Below are 21,425 nucleotides of genomic sequence, written 5' to 3' on the forward strand. Positions count from 1 at the left end.
GTAGCGTCCCAATAACCTCGTGTCAGCCTCTCGCATGCCACCAGCGCCACATAGTTTCTGAAACTATTTGGAATTACAGTAAAAGAGGCTTTCGTTTGGCCAAAGCGTAGGCGAGCGGTTATCGAGTGGAAGGGTTGCATCAAGCCGCTTCAAATGGAAAGGTATGTCACCTTTGGCACAAACACAAGGACACTGACAGGTAAAAGTCCTACTTTTATGAGGAAACCTCAACAACAAGATAGCGCTACCTATATAGCCGCAATAAAAAAAAAAAAAAAAAGAAAAGACTGCGTGGCCATCGCCTGGGCAATAAGGACGAAGGTAGATAGTGGGCGGTGTCAATTCTGCAAATCTGGAGTGGATTATGCCCTTTATGATTAGCCGTGCTCAGGTTTTGGGAATAATAAACCAGTAGGCGTACAGTACACACCAGCCTACTACTTAAGAGCGGGAGACAAGCAGAGGGGCACACGAAGCACCACATCAATGATTTAGGAACAATTTGTGTCATGGGACAGCCTACTACAGAAACCCATGACTTCCGCGAGCGGCGGACGAGAGATGTGGGTACTCATGTCAGAGCAGTGATTCTCAACCGCTCTCAGATCAAGGACCCTCTACTTGATATCCAGTGCGTGAGGCCAAAGACCCCTAAGATTGATAAGATTTAGTCTCTGGAGACCCCGACCTGAAAAGCTTTTTAATTGTCGGATATTATTTTATCCAAACTCCCATACCTGTCCATGCTACCCAGTAGTTTGGGAGATAACAGTGTGGCTATGACTAAAACCAAAGTCATTAGTGCGCTTCCTCTAATGGTGCGAGCGCCGTGGGTCTCGCCGTGGGGTCCAGTGACCCTCACGGGTCCTTCAAGAGGTTCCACAGGCTACAATGGCAACGTTATGAATATTTAAACTTCACAGTCATTTCATTTCTGAGAGAGTCCACGGTATTGTTTTGATTCTTACGCGTGACTATATTACTATCTACTACATGTCTTGCCAATGCCGTTTAACTGTTAATCAGCCCGGACCCCCTGATGCTCTCGGGAGGCCCCTTACGTCTAGCGCCGCGCCAGAGGAAGGACCGGTACCTTGGTCACGTCACAATCACAATACTGTAGCGTGTTTTAATGATGCGCGCACACACACACTTCGGTTTTGATGACCGTTTCCAGCCTAAACACCACACACACACACACACACACACACACACACACACACACACACACACACACACACACACACACAGCTCCCACCTTCCCCCCACGAGACCCTGTGTCATGTGCGTCCCGTGACCCGCCGGGCACGACTCGCCTCCGAGCTTAAAAAAAAAAAAGCGGGCATCGCGGTGGACCCACCAGGCCTGTTTCACACACACACACACACACACACACACACACACACACACACACACACACACACACACACAGTGGCCTTTTTTTTTTTTCTTTTTTTTGACAGGTCCACCCCGACACCCGGAGCCCCGCGTCGGCTGCAGCATCCGGTCTCAAACCGTGGGAGATGCGGGCTCCGCTGCCGTAAAACCCCCCCCCCCGCCCCCGCCCCTCCCTCCCGGACCTGGCTGTCACACGGCAGCGGACAACCGACGTCTCGCCGCCTCGTTTCACATTTTTAGAGAAAGACACGACTTACCGATCCCCGGGGCCGAGTAGATGAAGTACAGCGCGGAGGTGGACAGCGAAAACAGGAATAAAAGCCCGAGGAATGACCTTCTCCGGAGCCGCAAATGTCTCGGCATCATAGAGGCAAAAAAACACACACACCGCACTAGGCACGGCTGATTATCTACCCCCAAAAAAACCGGAAAATGAACCGACACGATAGTCCCAACGCGTCTTCAAAAAAAAATCGCCAGTACCCCTCCAGAAATAAACCAGCGGCGGCGGCAAGCCGGGCGGACGGTGTGGTTTATCGGGCGGACGGAGCGTTCGGTATGCGGCAGCGGTGTGCGGTCAGGCGGCGGCGGGGAGGAAGTCGGCGCTGGGGCGGCGGAGCGGGAGCACGGGACGCCGATGGAGACATCCGAGGTTCGGCGTTCGTTCAAAGCCCGGCGAGCCGCGAGACCGACGCGAGCGGATTGGGAAGCGGCGCGGCGGCGGCGGCACCTCGGTCACGGCCCGTGGGCTGTTGGCTTGTTGGCTTGTTGGCTTGTTGGCTTGTTGGCTTGTTGGCTTGTTTTTGGCCACAGCGACTGGAGACGCGGGTGGTAACGGCCGCTCCTGCACGTGCCGACGAGCCCTATGAATGGAGCGAGCCTCCGCAGCGCGAGCTGCGCCTAAAAAAAGGGGGCGTGGTGGAAGCGGCTATAGCGCGGACGAGTGGGTTTAGCCCGCTTCCGTAGAGATCAATGGAAGCAGCTAGCATGGAGCACAGGGATGGAACATAGGCGCCGATAACCAATCTCAATCCAGTTATTTAGGGATACCAATAGGCCATTTGCAAACGGGAGTAACTGAATAAACAGTGATGTATATGTAAATAGGCCTGGTATTGGGGCGCTCTTAACTGTTCTCTGTGTGTGCGTGCGACTTGATAGAATCCTCACCTTAATCCTCTTTTTTTTTGTACTTGCCCATCGGTCCAGTGGTTCTCCATGTCTCCTAGTTGATTAAAAGTTCGTTTTCATCATTATTTTATTCACAAGAGACCCATTAGAGCATGTATAGTAATGACTGGTTTGATTATAGATCATTCTCTCTCAAACTAGATTCAAGATTCAAGATTCAAGATTTTTTTTATTTGTCACATACATATACATACTTCCATACATATATGCAGTGAAATGTAATGCAACGCACCCGGTGATAGCACACAATATGTCCTAGGAAAAAATAAAAAATAAAATAAAATAAAAAGTAGAAAATTCCTTTCTAATAGACCGACTAACTGACTCCTAAAACGTAATACAGTAAGTGGAATACTTATAGAATAAGATAAAAAATATATAGAATAAAATACAATAAAAATAAATTGAAATAAAATGGAATAGATAGAAGGAATATGCCTATGTATATACAGATATGTGCATTTAATAGACTGGGATGGACTGGACTGGATAGACTGAATAGACTGGACTGAATAGACTGGGATGGAACTTTGGACGCAATCGTATTGAACGATAAAAATCTTCTTACCTTTGTGGTCAAAGCGAAAGTCCCTTGTTCTAAATGTCACGCCAATGACTCTTGGATGTAAAACAAGCTTACTTGTTGTGTATGACAAAAAGGCATCTCCATGATCGTCACTGCCCTAATATTTCACCGTACAAATCCAATCCATTTCTTCTGTGGCCTGACACAAGTCGTAACACCAGGCCCGATTCTAAAGACGGATCAGCGTCATCAGGTCGACGACCGTACAAAGTTGTCGTTGGGGATTTCATTCAAATATAGGCTTCTGCAAACCCGACATGGGATCAGTGCTGTCCAGGGTTTCCTTCCTCCGTCTGTCTTTCCGTGATCTGGCCCTACCTGCACTCCAGTCTTTGACATCCACATAGACTACACTGACTACCCATGTCTTAACACATTCCCTGATCACTATGCTGCCCAAAAATACATTTTTTAATTTCCATATAATAAATAACAAGGGATAAAGTAAGCAAATACACTTGAACAATTAATACCCTACATGATCTTTTTTGTAATTGTTAGTGTCAACGGTAATCTAATATTAAGGATATAGCATGGATGATAATGTGTGACAAAGACAAGAGGAGACCTTAAACGCGAAAGGTATTGTTTTCCCCTAAAATAATAATAATAATAATAATAATAATAATAATAATAATAATAATAACAGCTTTATTTATATGGCATCTTTAAAAACTGTATTTAAAAAGTGCTTTGACAGAGAAATAAAAGCAGAGTGTTCAGATCTTGCAATTAAAAGGCAAAGGAACATCAATAAACAGCAATTAAATTAATTCACTACATTTTAAAAGCGAAACAAAGAATCCAAAACAAACGCAAAGAACGTCACACGCCAACACGTCTCGTCCGCGCGCAGCCCCTGTGAATCCCCGAAAATGAATTACCCATGATGCAACTCGTCGTAGCTAGCGTAACAGCGGGGAAATGAGTCCATACAAGGGGAACCGTCCTCAGCAAGTGAAACTTCCACGAAGTGAAATTGAAACCTGTTTGCACCACAAGTGAAAACGTGTAATGCCTCGAGTTTTATCGCATGAACAGTTTTCCACGAGTATTTGTCTTTCCGTTAGGACAGCAGATGGAAAGTAGAAAACTACAACTCCCAGCACTGCGCGACCAGGAAGTGGAATTGGACGTGTGCAGGAGCACCATCCGTCGACATGGAATTGATCGTTGTTTTTATGGAGAAATAACCGTGAATCTGTTCAAACGGCGTGGGTGTCAGGATGAACGGGCTCCGGTTTCAAGGCGCCGCGCTGCTGTTGCTGTTGCTCCATAATGCGTGCGTGGCGGAGCGCGTCGAGAGGAAGGAGCCGTCGGTCCTGCCTGGGCGAGAGGAGGCTGTAGGAGACGTGGAGCGCACGGTCATAAAAGAGGGGCGTCGACACGACGTGAGAGACGGACAAAATGGACATTCTACCAGGTTTGGTCATTTTCTGGCTCTGCCATTTCAGGGTCAATTAACCAACACGCTCTGCTCGGCGTGTGTCGAGCACGCAGCGTTAGGGCCGGACAGTATCGACCAAACCAAATATCGCGATATTTCTGATCGATACTTCGATATCCATAATTGGACGATTTGGGGGGGGGGGGGGGGGGTGACGACGATTGGCGCTTTTAATTGACGAAGTCTTGAATATTGTACTTCCTTACAACACGCAGCCTGTAGCACGATTTCACAATACCACTGTTCAAATCACCAAAACTCAAAGAGTCCATATCTGTGACCTTGTCATGGAATTCAGTGAATCCAAAATTACAACATCGACCTTGTTGACCTTCCTCTCAGATTTCTGTCCCTTTGCGGTTCCGCACACGCGGAGCTCCCCCGTTTCCTCACTACAACGCAGGAAAATACACGATTTCACAATACGACTGTTCAAATCACCAAAACTCAACGAGTCCATATCTGTGACCTTGTCATGGAATTCAGTGAATCCAAAATTACAACATCGTCCTTGTTGACCTTCCTCTCAGATTTTTGTCCCTGTGCGGTTCTGCACACGCGGAGCTCCCGCGTTTCCTCACTACAACGCAGGAAAATACACGAATTCACAACACGACTGTTACAATAACAAAGATACCAGACGATAACTAGTCTCACGTATCACTATCAGCCTACGTCACAGCCCTGCTAGAATACACTTGGCAGTTTAGTAACTGTTAGTGTTGTCTGCCTGGCTGAATCTCTGTTTAATGTCTCAAAACACAGGCCCCCGGGGCCCACAGGGGCATTTAATGCGGCCCCAATACATGGTTTTAATAATGTTATTTTAAAATTAATTTGATGCTGAACAATTAATTTGCAGAACAGACTTAACAATAATGCTATATTGGTAAATATGTTCTGCCACTTAATTTTAAAATCACATTTCTTAACAAATCCACATTATTTCCACTTAAGGTTTTCAGAGTCGAAAACGCGATAAAATAGAAAATATCTTTCGAGGGATATAAAAAAAAAAAACAACGTTTTCGATGATGGCACGCTGCTATCAAGCTATTTAACTCTCATCCCCCTCTCCCCCCTCCAGCAAGTCTAATGACACTGACAATACCACCAATGAGACCCTCCACTTGACCACCACGTCTACCAAGGCCACGACCCCGGTACCCCCAACCCCGAAGCCCATCCTGCCCGTCCAGACTGGGGTCAAGGCCCAGGAAGAGGAGCAATCCAGTGGGATGACCATATTCTTCAGCCTGCTAGTCATTGGTTAGTGTCTCAGGCTGTTAGCATTTATTTTCATAATCGCTGTTATTCTACCCTACACTGCAATGTTCACCTTTTTATTAAGCGTGGATTATTTATTATTATTATTTAAGCATCCTCACTGATGGAGGGAACACTAAGCATTGCCAGTTAGTTGGATTCTCAATGTCATAAGGTAAAGTGAGATAAGATTGTACTTTTATTGTTCATTTTCATGGACATGTTTGCCTGATTAATAGATAACTGAGACAAGCCGTGTCCTTTGTGGAAGGATCGGGACATTGGAGAACCATGTGATTTTGCATTTTTTAAATGATATTCGAAGAGCAAATTACTTTTTACAATGCTTGAAGTGTATTGTGTGAAAACATCACTACATCTTGCTTGCTTGCAGTTGCTCCTTTCTGCTACCGGAAAACTTGCTGTGTACATGACTCGGGGGTGATCTAATAACATGCAGTTTGGTCACTGTTCAGATTGGCTGAAGTGTGAATTGAGATCCGGTCAGCTGCTAAATAACCCCCAATGAGTACTCTGCAATGTAAATTGTTTTCAAATAAAACCAGGCTGAAGTGTGGAGAGAGACAAAGTGAACACTCTTCGTCAGGCTCACCAAACAGGATGGCAAACAATATGCAAAAAGAAACATACAGCACCTAAGTGATAACAACAGTAGATTAAAATATAACAACCTGCTCTTTCTTTATATAAAAATATGTAAAGTGATCCAAGAAATTCTGACTAATGAATACTGAAGATGCTTCTCCACTGCTATTTTATGTTACCCCCTACACCACAACATCTAGTATTTCAAAAAGCTAGTCAGGGGTAAACGGCCTCAGCCACAACTTAATCTTTTTATAAAAAAAAAAAAAAAGTCACACCATTTTCTGACTGGTTCAAGGAAAGGATGTGGTCGCTGATTTAAGTGAGTGCATATGCAGAGACAAAGTTTCCATTATGTACTTACGTCGTCTTCACATCCTTACCCCTTTAAGACCCAAGGCCGTGGCTCGTACATTGCATGTACAAAATACAATTTTGTTAAGTGTTTGCACAAATGTTAAAACATAGCTGGAAATGTTGACTGGTTGGTGGCGGTGTTTATCTTAAGCTGCTTTCACACATGCACCGCAACCCTGAAATTATCCGGACATTACCCGGAGGAGCTGTGTATGTGAACGCAGTTGTCCGAATCATTTGGACTGAACATTATCCGGACATGATCCAGCCAGCGCCCTAGTTCAAAGTCCGCGTAATGTCCGATTGAGTGGTATGTGTGAACAGAGCAGGTAATTGTCCGGAGCGTTCACAGAGAGCGAGTGGGCATGTTGCGTGTAATAACGTTTCTATCATGCGGCAGTTATTTACCTTTACGTAGATCTTTGTGCTTCGTACTCCTTTCTGCTTTCTTTATTATTCCTTTCCACTCTTACGTTTATGTTACGTCCAAATACGTGGAGTATCAATGCTAACAAAGATAAGTCAGTAGCCTTGTCCGCCGTCTTGGGTGTGCTAAAACCCCGCAGCGTCATTGTGTCACGTCCTACCTGCTGCACGCTCTACTCAGGCTCTGCCCCTCGTCGAAACCAAATGGAGTACTTCCGGGTAATGTAAACTCGTCTGACACTGACAATCTCCGGTTGTGATCTACATGTGAAAGGGAAACTCTGGAAAGTGTCCGGACCTGATTATTCGGACATTGTCCAGCTTTAGAAAACAATACAAAGTACACTACACCAGTGGTTTGACTGAGACAGTATTGGACACCAGTAGAGAAAGTACACAGAGTGCTAACATCAACATTTACTAAATGCTGTACACAGTTCCCCTTGAAATGGGTTTCTTTCTCACTTCTAATGCATAACAAAATCCACACATAGAGGAACTGACTCTATTCCGCCTCACCGAGGTAAATGCCTGTCTGATTTATTTCGGTTTATTTCTGGTCGGTTTTTGGAGTTGACGCATTCATTCAGCATATTGATATTTTTTTCAAGGAATCTCTTTGGGATCAAGATTTATTTTTAAAAGATGGACTTTTAACAGAACAAATCACTCAAAAGACAAATAAAATTCACAGGTTACAGAATCACATCGTGCAAAAACCAGTGTTCCCCAATTCAGCATTTGTATGAGGAACCTTTAAAGCTAATCACTCCTGTGACGTGAATTTTGATAATTTTTTATGAAAACATACTGCCCTACACCTTGGTGGCAAATTGACATAATGGCAAAAGCTTGGACCTGAAGTGATGTGACATGAGGGCTGAATAGCTCTGTTCTTCATCATCTTGTCCTCCGTGTTTCTCCCTTCTCTAGGAATCTGCATCATATTGGTGCATCTGCTTATTAAGTTCAAACTTAATTTCCTTCCTGAGAGTGTGGCCGTTGTGTCCCTAGGTGAGTATTGTGTTTACATTAACGTAACATTTACCCAGGCTATCTCTATTAATAAATTGAGGTTTTATAACATTTACAGCCTAGAGACCTGTAAAGAGAGACATAAGAGAGTTGTTTACAATGTTGCCCTTGTTCTTTTTACGGAAGGAGGTATAATACCTATTTCCATTACTGCCAACTTCTTTTTTTAATTTATTTTTTTATTCTGCCCCCTTTATTTGGCATCCTCTCTGAAGCCTCCTGTCTGCCACTGGAAGGCCACTCAAAAGCCACACTGGCGTAAAAAGCAGGCCACCCACAATTTAATATCTTTAAGATCAGCTTAGACGTGCAGCATGGATGTACTGTGCATCCGGAAAGTATTCACGCCCCTTCACTTTCCCCGCATTTTGTTATGTTACAGCCTTATTCCAAAATTGGTTAAATTCCTTTTTTTCCCTCTTCAATCTACACACAATACCCCATAATGACAAAGCGAAAAGGTTTTCTTTAGAAATTTTTGCAAATGTATTAAAAATAAAAAAACTGATATCACACATACGTATGTATTCACACCCTCTGCTATGACACTCAAAATTGAGCTCAAGAGCACTGTTTCCACTGATCATTGATGATTTGATTTGACATTTCACTACTTATGAATGAAAGTATGTATGTGACACATATGTGTATGTGACGAATAAACCTCTTGAATCTTGAATCATCCTTGAGATGTTTCTACAACTTGATTGGAGTCCACCTGTATTAAATGCAATTGATTGGACACGATTTGGAAAGCCACACACCTCTCTATAAGGTCCCACTGTTGACAGTGCATGTCAGAGCAGAAACCAAGCCATGAAGTCAAAGGAATTGTCAATAAACCTCCAAGAAAGGATTGTATCGAGGCACAGATCTGGGGAAGGGTACAAAAAAATTTCTGCAGCATTGAAGGTCCCGAAGAGCACAGTGGTCTCATCATCGTAAATGGAAGAAGTTTGAAACCACACGCACTCTACCTAGAGCTGGCCGCCCAGTCAAACTGAGCAATGGGAGAAGGGCCTTGGTCAGGTAGGTGACCAAGAACCTGATGGTCACTCTGACAAAGCTCCAGTGTTCCTCAGTGGAGATGGGAGAACCTTCCAGAAGGACAACCATCTCTGCACTCCACCAATCAGGCCCTTATGGTAGAGTGGCCAGACGGAAGCCTCTACTCAGTAAAAGGCACATGACAGCCCGCTTGGAGTTTGCCAAAGGCACCTAAAGGACTCTCGGACCATGAGAAACAAGATTCTCTGGTCTGATAAAACTAAGATTGAACTCTTTGGCCTGAATGTCAAGTCTGGAGGAAATCAGGAACCTCTCATCACCTGGCAAATACCATCTGTACGGTGAAGCATGGGGGTGGCAGCATCATGCTGTGGGGATGTTTTTCCACGGCAGGAACTGGGAGACTTGTCAGGATCGAGGGGAAAAATGAACAGAGCAAAGTACGGAGAGATCCTTGATGGAAAAACTACTCCAGAGCGCTCAGGATCTCAGACTGGGGCGAAGGTTTACCTTCCAACAGGACCACAACCCTAAGCACACAGCCAAGATGACGAAGGAGTGACTTCGAGACAAATCTGTGAATGTCCTTGAGTCGCCCAGCCCCAGCTTGAAATACTTGAAAATAGCTGTGCAATGACGCTCCCCATCTAACCTGACAGAACTTGAGAGGATCTGCAGAGAAAAATGGGAGAAATACTCCAAATACAGGTGTGTCAAGCATCATTCCAGAGAAGACTGGAGGCTGTCATCGCTGCCAAAGGTGCTTCAACAAAGTACTGAGTAAAGGGTGTGAATACATACACTACCCACAAAAAGTTAGGGATATTCGGCTTTCGGGTGAAATTTCAGGATTAACCTTAAATACACTATAACCTTTACAGGTGAACTTAATTTGACCTTCTCTAAACTTTTGAATGCACATGTCCAACTGTTCAATGTTTCAGTACTTTTTGCACAACTTGCTGTTCTCTAACAAGGAGCTGAACGTAAAAATTCACAACAGGAGTTTGATCCATGAATCGACCAATACATTTCCTGGTTCAATTACAATTGGTATTTAAACAGTCCTCTTCATCATGCTGTTCACATTTTGACATCATGAGACCAAGACGACACCTAACAATTGATCAACAGTACCTCGCCATTGCGAGACTTCAAACAGGATGTTCTCAGAGGGAAGTGACCACTGAGCTTAGTGTCACAGAGTGTCATCAGCAGGTTGCAACACAGATACAGAGAGACTGGAAGAGACACAGAAAGGCATAGAAGTGGACGTCCTTTGGCCACATCTCACACTGATGACCACTTCATTGTGAACAGTGCCCTCTGGAACCGGATGATGAATGCCACTCAACTCCAGGCACATTTAAGGGAGGTGAGAGACACCAGAGTGTCACGTCAGACCATTCGAAACCGTTTCCATCAGCGTGGTCTGCGTGCTAGACGACCTGCAAGGGTACCTGACCACACCACCAGGCACAGCCATCATTGTCTTGCATGGGCCAGGGAGCATTTACACTGGACGAGGGACCAGTGGCCTCAGTGCTGTTCTCTGATGAAAGTCGATTCAGTTGAGCAGAAATAATGGCCGCCAACGATGTTGGAGACGTCAAGGAGAGCGCTATGCATCAGCCACTGTTGTCACCAGACGAGCCTTTGGTGGTGGTGGTGTTACAGTGTGGGCAGGTGTGTCTAGTCAATACAGAACTGCCCTACACTTTGTGAATGGTACAGTGACAAGCCCATACTACCTGAATAACATCATTAATCCAGTCATTGTGCCCCTGCATGAACAACACAGGCCTAATTTCATCTTCATGGACGACAATGCTCCAGCTCATCGAGGTCGCATCATTAGAGAACGACAGCTTGAGACTGAGGCACCTCCATTGGAGTGGCCTGCACTTTCTCCAGACCTGAATCCCATAGAAAACCTATGGGATCAGCTAAATGGCCGTGTAGAGGCTCGTCACTCTGTGCCCCAGAACCTCAATGACCTGAGGGCCGCCCTTCAAGAAGAGTGGGGGGCCACGCCTCAGCAGACAATAAGTCGACTTGTGAACAGCATGAGACGTGGTTGTCAAGCTGTAATTGATGCTCAAGGGCACATGACAAGTCATTGAGACATTGACATTTTTTGTTGTGGTAAACCCACCACTGTTGTTGGCTTTTGTTTCAATATTTTTTTTGCGATGAGGAAATCACCATTGCATGCTTCTACTTAAATGCCCTACTTTCATGTTATATCACTGTAGCGTGAACTTTTTACATTTTCTATGAATTTCACCCGAAAGCCCTAACTTTTTGTGAGTAGTGTATGTACATGCAATATTTCAGTTTTTTTTTATTTTTAATACATTTGCAAAAATTTCAGAAAAACTTTTTTCGCTTTCTCATTATGGGGTATTGTGTGTAGAAGGATGACGGGGAAAAATTAATTGAATCAATTTTGGAATTAGGCTGTTACATAACAAAATGTGGGGAAAGTGAAGGCGTGAACACTTTCCGGATGCACAGTACCATTAGAAACGCACACAGAACAAACACATTACAGCCACACCCTAGACTTGGAAAGTCCCTCTGTTATGAAAACTGTATCCTTTTCTGCCGGAGATAAGGCCACTTTTGTCTCGCAAAGGCCATTCAAGGACAATTTTGTTCCTTCTATTGCCCTCCAGTGACTTGCCCTGCTCACGCACTTATTGTAATGGTCACTGGAAGCCCCCTGACGGACATTCATCCTGACCCCTAAGACCCTTTGCTCTTCCTCTAGTCTGCCTTGCATGATGTATTCCAGACAGAGCTCATCTCTGTGTGCGGGGCGAGGGGGGGCGGGCGGACTGCTGAAGAGTGATAACACATTGCTTACAATTCAAGAATGACTACTCCTTCCTCTTCTCGTCCTTTCCGCTGTCCGCTAACTCTCCCTCTTCCTCTGCTGCCCCATCCTCCTTCACTCCATTGAGCACTTCACTTTTTCTACTCCTTTTATTTATCTTTCCGCTTATTGTTAATGTTGTGTAACCTCCCCTTCACCCCGAGGCCTAAGGGGATTTTTTTTGTAATTAGATGATGTGGACAAAAGCTCTGCTATACAGTGTTCGCCGATCTCCTGCAACACTACTACAACATACATTAACAAAGCATCAATTTGTTTAACTTAAATTATTGATACAGTCTGAGGAATGCAGCTTCATTCTATGCATGCATGTTGTGGTCCGTGCAAAAGTGAGCATCTAGTTTCCATTTGAATGCAAACGTGATGAAGATTAAACATGATTTGTCCTTTGTATTTGATGTTAAATGTTAAGACATTCTCGTTTTTTTTTTTTTTTTTTGTTGTTTTTTTTTCTTTTAGGAATCCTAATGGGAGGATTCATTAAGATCATCGAGTTCCAGGAACTGGCCAACTGGAAGGTATTGTTGTGCTGGTCACTGACATCCTGTTGAGAAGCATATTTCCATTATCATGGTCAAGCAGCCTTTCTACCTTATGGAGCTTGTCACTGTTCCAACCACACATATTGGCCACAGGGCAGCATAATTTGGATCCCACTCGTGGACCACACCAGAAAGAAAAATCACCACACACACACACACACACACACACACGCGCGCGCAGTCCCACTCAGTCCCTGGATGGCCGCACTACGCAAGCAAATTTCTGCCGAAGTCTATTTCTGGCGCCGGTGCCTGCTGTGCTCTTGCCAGTTCCCACAGAAAACAGTGAAAAATGAACATCCCATCACTATCAGAACATATAATTGATGCTACCATTCGGTCTCTATTATGTTGTTTATTATTTACCTCTCCATAGTGACACGCTCTATCCTTCAGCTGCCTCTTTCTCTACGCATCCCTTTGAGCCCTCCTCTCTCTTTTTTTTTTGCTGGTTCTCACAGCCTCTAATTAACATTCCTTGTTCTCTGCCAGCGATGGAGGCAGTGAGTGAACAAGAGAGATAGAGGAGGGGGAAAAAATAGGCGGGCAGGTTATGTCAATGATTCGTGCACACAGGGGCCCATTGTTCCTCGTCCTGGGGGCCCCTGGGTGTTGCTGAGTCATCAGTGGCAGTAACCAGAGCCTGATTCCCCCCCCCCCCCCCCCCATGAACCCCCGGGACTCCTATCAGGGGATGGGAGCATGTGAGCCCTGACTTTGGGACGGTGCCTCTTATCTCACAGCACAAGATGGAGTTTCAAAGGCCCTTTGTCATTCAACTGCAGAAATGTATCTCCCAGCATATTAAAAAGAAGTTACCCAGTGATTAGGGATTTAACGGTATACCGTTTTAGTGTATACCACGGTAGACCGTATTAAGGTGTATCACGCAACCACAAATAAAGCAACCGTGATTCTGAACTGTAAGCCTTTCCCTGTATTACCATGGTTACGGTATAAATGTATGTTGCATTAATGTTGTAAATTTATGTTAATTCACCATCACCTTATGTTGCCACTGCGTGGTAGCAAACAGCCAAATGTTGTAAAATCCATCCAATGAGTAATTTTCCAAAGCACCGCGTTGCGCCATATTTATTTACACTAGCGCCTTTGCGTGTGCAAGTAACGTATATTAAATAACTAAAACATTGGTGTAAAGCATTTCTGCCCGTTATTTTGCCTCCCCTGTGAATTTGAGGCTTTACCATGTGTTTTTCTTTTTTAATATAAACTATTTATTTATTTAATATAGAGAAAACAAAGAGGGAAGAATTAATACCGTGAAATACCACATACTGCGCTATTTTGGTAGGTACCGTACTGTGAAATTTCATACCGTATCTTCCCTACTAGTGATATAGCGTAGCTTCTGGTTTACTGTTTTTATTTTTTAGCAATTATTACACAACTGTCTCCAGGATGTCAAACTAGTTGGCTTCCTCTGTGTTCACTAAAGGTTCTTGGTAGTGCATGTATTTGCATGACGGATAGGGGTGTCACGATTCTCTAAAACAAGATTCAATTTGACTTTCGATTCTAAGATCCCGATTGTTAGATTTTCAATTTAAATATGTAATAATAATGGGTTTTTTTCAGCACTGACGCTATGCCATTGTTCAGCCCCTTTCACACATAGTTTCTGGTAAATTACTGGGATAACCTTTCTGGCACTGCTAGTGAGTTTTGCTATTTACAAGTAACTACTAAGCAACTAAGTACAGCTACTGTATGTTCAAGAACATTTCCGTCTTGTACCTTTTCACACACGCCATGATAATGCAGGAATAGATGGGGCAAGGAACAGCCCGCAGAAGTCACCCAGCAAGCGACAGTGCTCGCAGCTCATTTACTTGCACGCACAAAGTGGATGTATTTGGACGTAGCATTTAAAATCTTTCATCACTTGCATTGCGCTGCGGGGTTTCGTGAGAATCTTATGTATAGTTGACATTTTCAACCCTAACCCTAAACCAACCCAAAACAGAACAGTTATTTATTTTATTTGGAAGGTTTTGAAGAGGCTATTTTGCATTTAATGTCCCTGTTTTGTGCATCCCCCCCCATCCGCTGGTAGGAGGGTACAGTGTGCGTTGAGGGATGCGGGGACTGCAGCTCAACCACAACTCCAAACCAAATTACATCAAAGTCGGTTCGAGCCGGATGGGCCGCAGTCGACTCCGCGGAAGGGGCCTGCATCCCCCAGCACACACTGGCTTTTTTTTTTTTTTTTTTTTTACCGGCGGATCTTAACCGCCCCAAGATGGTGACCATGTCGGACAATATTAGCCACAAAAATACGGGGAAAATCGTGAACCTTGTGGTTTCGAAGATCGAAATCAATCGCTCATTTTGATAGATTTTCGATCGATGACGGACCATGGTTGGTTTGACATTACAAACAAAAACATTATCCCACTGACTTTTTTACGAACAAAAATTGAAGCTCTCCTTCTGTAGAGGAACATAAAGACTGTATACAAGCAACAAGTTTGGCAGATAACAGATAAAACAATCTGTGTAGCCTAACTCCGGCTTTCAGGAGGAATTCCATTTGTGCAATGAGGAATGCCTAATCGTTAATGCAAATCCATTATATCTAACCTGTTGTTTTTATGAGCCTCTGAGAGAAACAAGTTGAATGTTTCCTATTTGGTTGCTTTACTCATTGACCGGGGTTCAATTAGTAACGCAACCAAATAGGAGATTTTGTCAACATCGTTTCAACGGCAACCCTCTCGATATTGCCTGTACAGTACATAATGGAGGGTTCATATCTTCCTTGCTCCATTGTTGGCAGCTCTGTCTGTCTACAGCCTTCTTCCTCCCCCATGGTGAAGGTCCACCAGCACCAAAATATAATGGTGCCACGAGTCACGACGCCATTCATTAGAGCACTGGAAGCATCAGAAGTTCTTGTAGAAATCAGAGTGTTGTAGAACTCGGCCCTAGGCCTGAGTATTGGGCAGGATCTCACGATTCTATTTGATTTAGATACAAGGGTCTTGATTTTAATTTAATATTGATTCAATCCCATATGGATGGAGTTGGCCCACGTTACGATTCATACCCATTATATTGACATTTCATACATAACAATTGCTACCAACTTTGTAGTCTATCATCTGACGTGCAATACAAAAATATTTCACAGAGCAGATTCTGTCTAATACAGAAATAAAATGTTTAATTTCATTAAACAGAGGCGTTAACACGTTTGTCCTCTGTCAGAAGCATTTTCAGTGGACATTCACCATTAACGCGACCTTCTGCTACATTTTTAACCATGACCCACTCAGCTAATCTAGAAAGCTTCCAGGACAGTTCTGCGAGCCATCCTTCAAACCCTCCTGGACGGCAGCATCCTGTTTCACTGACGTCCTTTACACCAGCCCCTTGTCCTGTCTCCCCTGGTTCCAATTATGTGCTTTACTGACATTGCTGACTTGTCATTTCCATTTCTGGAGCCATCCATCTCTCCCTCTATCTATAATAATAATAATAATAACAATGATAATTTACTATAAAGGCAGGAATCTCTGTATGTATGTACAGAAGGTACAGCATGTATGTCCTTTTGATTATCTCCACAACCGATCGACTTCACACCTGGCGGGTGTGTTGCTGGGGACCCAAGGACGCATAGTGTAGAATTTGGTGCAATTTGAACACGAGTTTCATCTTCCATTGTGGAACGCAGGACTCAGTCATTGACATTTTGTTAAACTGTGCCATTAAAATCGTCTTAGAAAGTCTCACATTTTGAACGGGCATGCACTAGTATTATTAAAGAGATAAATTATGGAGGCATATCACAGATGGACTGGGAAGCTGTTCCAAAGCATGGGAGCATAAACACAGAAGCCCACTAAAATTGCCCTGTACTAGTAGTCATAGTAGTAATAATAATAATAATAATAGTACCCTTTATTTGTTTGGCACCTTTCATACACAACATGGAACTCAAAGTGCAAAATGTCATCAAAAAGTAACAATAAAAATGAAGCAAACAGGCAAAATGCATCAACAAAGTAGAATGATAAAACAATCAGAATAATAAAATGCAAAAGAACGGGGTAAGAATAAGCATTAAAGGTTAGAATTTCATAAACTGAGTAAATATTATACTCATATTTTCAGATGTCGGGTCAGCAATTGCGACCCGAGAAGGATTGTTTTATTTCAATGGAGTCTTCTTTTCCGAGTGTTCTAGCGATGAAATCTTCCATCGCAAGATGTAACGTAGAAGACCAGGGATCCTGTAATTTAGGCCGGTCCGAAGGCATTTATAGCTTTGTATAAATAGTAAAAGGACTTTTCCTCTGTTGTGCAGTTGTGAAGAAGGGTATCTCGGAGGGGGAATATAGTTAAGTAATCTGTCGCACAGTTAAAGCGTATGGTGAGATGTAAAATTTCATCCTCAGTCTTATCTTCTCTTTGTGGTGAAGCCCTCAACATGTGTATGTTTATACCCTTATCAGCGCACTGTACTTTTAATAGGTCTCCCACGCGGAGAGAGAGAGCATCTCAGGGAGAGTGATTTTAATTGTGGTTTCAGGGGGCTTTTTCCCATGTGGTGATGTCACTACTGTGACTCAAAGTGGACCCTCAAGGGAGCCGGTGCTCTGAGAGACGGTCTGTCCCTCATTCCTCTGTTGTGTTGTTTTTTTGTTTTTTTTGTTGTTTTTTTTTTCCCCTCTTTCTTTCCCTCCTGTTATTTAGGCTATGTAGCTGTGCCCCTTTTCCGCGCCACACATCCATCTCTGGCATTCATCTTTTTCCTCATTTAGCTGTAGCTGTTTCTTTTAACCTCCCATGAGCCATCCCTTTCCCTCCACATTTTTGGTGTCATCCATTCTATCTGAACTTCTTTCACTTGTATTCTTATTTCATGACTTTTTTTATTTTATTTTATTTTTTTACAAATAAAGCCCCTGCGCGGCTTCCTCCTGTGGTTTCCATCTGACATTTTTAACACAAATGCATGGATTGAAAAGAGTGGATCTGTGCAGACGTGCATGCACGGGTACATCTGTGGCTATCAGAGTGTGCTACAGTCAAGGCTCCCCTTTTTTTGGTCCCAGATGTGGATATTCATAGCTGACCTTTCACCCTTCCTACGGGCTGAAGTTTTAATTCATTAAAATGTCAAGTAAAGGTGGTAACCTGGACCGCTTCATTACTGGGGGACACACGCTTGGATGTGGTTTAAACAAAACTATATTTTTATAGTGTTAATGTTTTTAATATAAGTTTTATGGCATTCTTCACCTCAGATGTCCTATAGCTGCTGATTGTCCTACAGGTGCTTCTGCAATAATTAACTATAATTTGTAGTCAAATTATTATTAACATAATAACATTGCTCAAATGGAGTCTATTGCATCTCAGCTTTCTCTTGTCATGTTGTACTGATATCAGTCAACCATTACAAAAGCACTAAGGTAAGATCACACTTTATTGATCCCTGGGGGCGCAATTCATTTAATGCATCCTAATTAATTCATCCTTGATTAATCCTTTGACCTTGGCACAAAAAATTAAGTGACACTTTAAAATTTTAGATTCAGCAAATTATCAGAGATCCGCAAATCACGTCCTTCAGTCCGTCCTTTTATCCTAACCCAGACATGTTTTGAAAAAGCGACGTGTGGCCAGATTTAGGAAACATTTGTTTTCCTGCACGTCCACGTGGGGCGGCAAGGTAAACTTGACCTCGGTGTCAGAAGCGGTCGCTAAAACACAATGGGATGGATTGTTGACGGGATGTAGTCAATGGTGTAACATGAGATATAGGCCTTACCCCATCCCATCTTTTTGACACAGAACTGACTTGACACGCATGGCCCAAAAATAAATCACATGCATGAATCACATAAGCACACATATACGTACGCAAACATATATATATATATATATATATATATATATATATATGCGCGCACACACACACACTGAGTCACCTATATATGTACTATGTAATTTCATAATGAAGATATAATAAAAACACAAGTGCAAGTGCATACAATCACTACGCATGAATCCATTAACAAAGCAGGTCAGAATATATTTACAGTTGGCACAGACGGACGAACATAAACAGAGGAGCAGTGTAGCACATGGTGCATCGTGTAGAGACACTGAGCGCTGCACCGACACATGATGCCCTCGGCAGCCCATTTAGCTGGGAAGCAACAATGATTTCATTATACGACAGATGATCAGAGAGTCAAGAATACTGACAGAGTATATATCGGGAAAGGCTATTAAAGCATAATGGATGTTTTCTTGTAGAGCATATTTGATTTTGTGTGCTGCAGAATATGCACAAGCTAGTTGGGAGGCATGCATGCAGTTTTAATGCCGGTCTCTCCCTGTGTGTGTTTCTGTGTGTAAATCCTTGAGTTTATGTGACCAACATACACTGACACACCCAACTCTTCTCCATGGCTTAGCGGGTGGTCATCCGATAAACGGGAAACTTCGAAACTAAATGGTTTGATGGTGAACCCATTTGTGAGTAATGGAAGTGAAACATTGCCTAATGACCAACCGACATACCCAGTAAATACTACGGTTTAATTGGGACTGCTTGAATCGCTCCTGTTTTTTCAGACTATCACAAAGATTTGCTGGCAGATGGAAGACGACAACATGACCTCATTCAGAACGACAAACCATTTGGGAATTAATAGCGGCCTCTTCCACTGAAAGATGGAAAAGAGGAAGTTGTTTCAGTTTCAAATGGAATAATCTTTCTTTTGTAGGCTTCTTTCGCACCCGTTTCTAATCTTCGTCTGATTCTTTCGAATAAAAGTGTGGTGTCTGTCACTTACGTTCAACTACCGCGTCACTTGGCACCAAACGGTGTTGTGTTGAAATGTGTTCTGTGCCTGATATTATTTTTTGTCTGTTTGCTTGAAGGAAGAAGAAATGTTCCGGCCCAACATGTTCTTCCTCCTGCTCCTGCCGCCCATTATCTTTGAGTCTGGATACTCTTTGCATAAGGTGTGCGTGCGTGCGTGCCTGCGTGCGTGTGTGTGTCAGCTGTCCATCAGGTTTTTCCTGTATTCAAAAATGTACGTTTTGACGGAGATTCAGTTAGATTCGGTGTGACCTTGCGCGGTGCAACACTTGTTATCAGGACTGACGTGAAAATGACAAGAAATCTTATCGGGTGTTCTGCCCGGAGATTCGTTTTTTATTACGGGAGCCATGGGCACATCAAGACGCTTCCTTGTCGTGTCAACATTAGTCTGAGCCTACAGGTCTTATCTTCTTCTAGAGGTTCCTAATGGTTTCAAGTGTTTCTTGTCATGTACTGCCCCGCGTTTCCCTTTTCTCCCTGTTCCGTACTACATTCTGTCCAACAAGTATATAACATACATACGCTCTCTCGGAGTGCATGAGATATTAATTACCTGTCTGTCTGTCCAGGGCAACTTCTTCCAGAACATTGGCTCCATCAGCCTCTTTGCTGTGATCGGTACAGCGATTTCTGCTTTCATTGTAGGAGGAGGCATCTATTTTCTTGGACAGGTGAGGACTCAAACGGTAGTTTTGAGCGAGTTTATTTTGATTCTTATTCCTCCATTCAGAATATTAGAATCTTTGAGGAGTCCCTTTTTATATAGTCTGCTGCCACAAACCAAAAAAGATAAAGGTGTTTATGTTCACTTGCATTTCTGTGTCCAATGTGCAATATCTCTTTGTTTCTGTCTTTCGCAGGCGGATGTTATCTACAAGATGACCATGACAGACAGGTAAGGGAGCCTCTCGCTCTCGCTCTCTCTCTCTCTCTCTCTCTCTCTCTCGCTCTCCTTTCTTTATTGTGGGGGTGTCCTTGTTTTGCCATCCAGTAGCATCTATAAGGCACTCGCAGGGCGTGACGGTACATTCCGTCTAAAATGACTTCATCTAACTTCATGGGAAGTGGTGTCTCTGGTCAGTGCGACGAGTGCCCTCTACAGGGCGTCGTTGGCAGTGGTTTTATTTGTTTCTTTTATTAGAGCTACCACACAGCTTGAAAGAGTATAGCTATTTTAATCTCCGGAAATATCTTTCAGTCAGGATGAGACTCTTAGATGTTGAACGATACACGTGTGCATGTCTGTTCATCTCTGTCAATATGTTCGAGTAAAGTAAAGTAAAGTAAATTCCAAGATTTTTGGTTTCTGAACACATTATACATGTTAGAAAGTAATTGATGGATGAAAATGTGAAAAGACTGTGAAGGATGTAGTACTGAATTGTGAAGTCAGACCGGTTTACTATTTTTATGTTCCGGATTTTTTGGGCGGGCCTAAATCGGGGCTCCGCTCCCCTAACAGTACATAAGAATAGTGATTCTACCGTTCAATTGTGAGTTGTATGTATATGATTAATAATTCAGCGATCAGTGCTTACAGGGGACACGCCCCCAGCATCAAGAGTAGCCGCAGATTAGAGAGTCGTCCTTTTTTCCCACGATTTTGAAACCTAATATTATATACTTGGCAATTTTTTTTTAATCATTCAAATTTGGCTGTGTGGTTAACACACTTTTCTGTGGTGCGACAAACTTCGAATACATATTTTCTTTTGTGAGGGCTTTAAGAGTTTCAACAGGGATTTAAGGGATGTTGGGGCACTGGGGATTTGAGGGGACGCTAGTGCACGGTCGTC

General features: G+C 43.4%; 2 protein-coding genes across 2 annotated transcripts in view; one reads left to right on the forward strand and one right to left on the reverse strand.

Annotated features, from left to right (window-relative positions):
- Nucleotides 1-1,879, reverse strand: part of b4galt5 (UDP-Gal:betaGlcNAc beta 1,4- galactosyltransferase, polypeptide 5) — a gene marked incomplete at its 3' end in the record, with an annotated part of 29,789 nt that extends 27,910 nt beyond the window's left edge. Inside the window, exon 1 of the mRNA XM_080015442.1 lies at nt 1,656-1,879. Coding sequence (XP_079871568.1) covers nt 1,656-1,764 — 109 coding nt within the window. The 5' untranslated portion in view covers nt 1,765-1,879. The remainder of the gene's footprint in view (nt 1-1,655) is intronic.
- Nucleotides 1,880-4,334: 2,455 nt separating this feature from the next.
- slc9a8 (solute carrier family 9 member 8) overlaps nt 4,335-21,425 on the forward strand; it is a 28,497-nt gene continuing 11,406 nt past the window's right edge. The window contains exons 1-7 of the mRNA XM_080015731.1: nt 4,335-4,598; nt 5,710-5,891; nt 8,211-8,291; nt 12,679-12,737; nt 19,686-19,769; nt 20,199-20,300; nt 20,490-20,524. Coding sequence (XP_079871857.1) covers nt 4,402-4,598; nt 5,710-5,891; nt 8,211-8,291; nt 12,679-12,737; nt 19,686-19,769; nt 20,199-20,300; nt 20,490-20,524 — 740 coding nt within the window. The 5' untranslated portion in view covers nt 4,335-4,401. The remainder of the gene's footprint in view (nt 4,599-5,709; nt 5,892-8,210; nt 8,292-12,678; nt 12,738-19,685; nt 19,770-20,198; nt 20,301-20,489; nt 20,525-21,425) is intronic.

The sequence above is a fragment of the Zeus faber genome (genome assembly GCF_960531495.2).
Source record: "Zeus faber genome assembly, chromosome: 15".
NCBI lineage: Eukaryota > Metazoa > Chordata > Actinopteri > Zeiformes > Zeidae > Zeus > Zeus faber.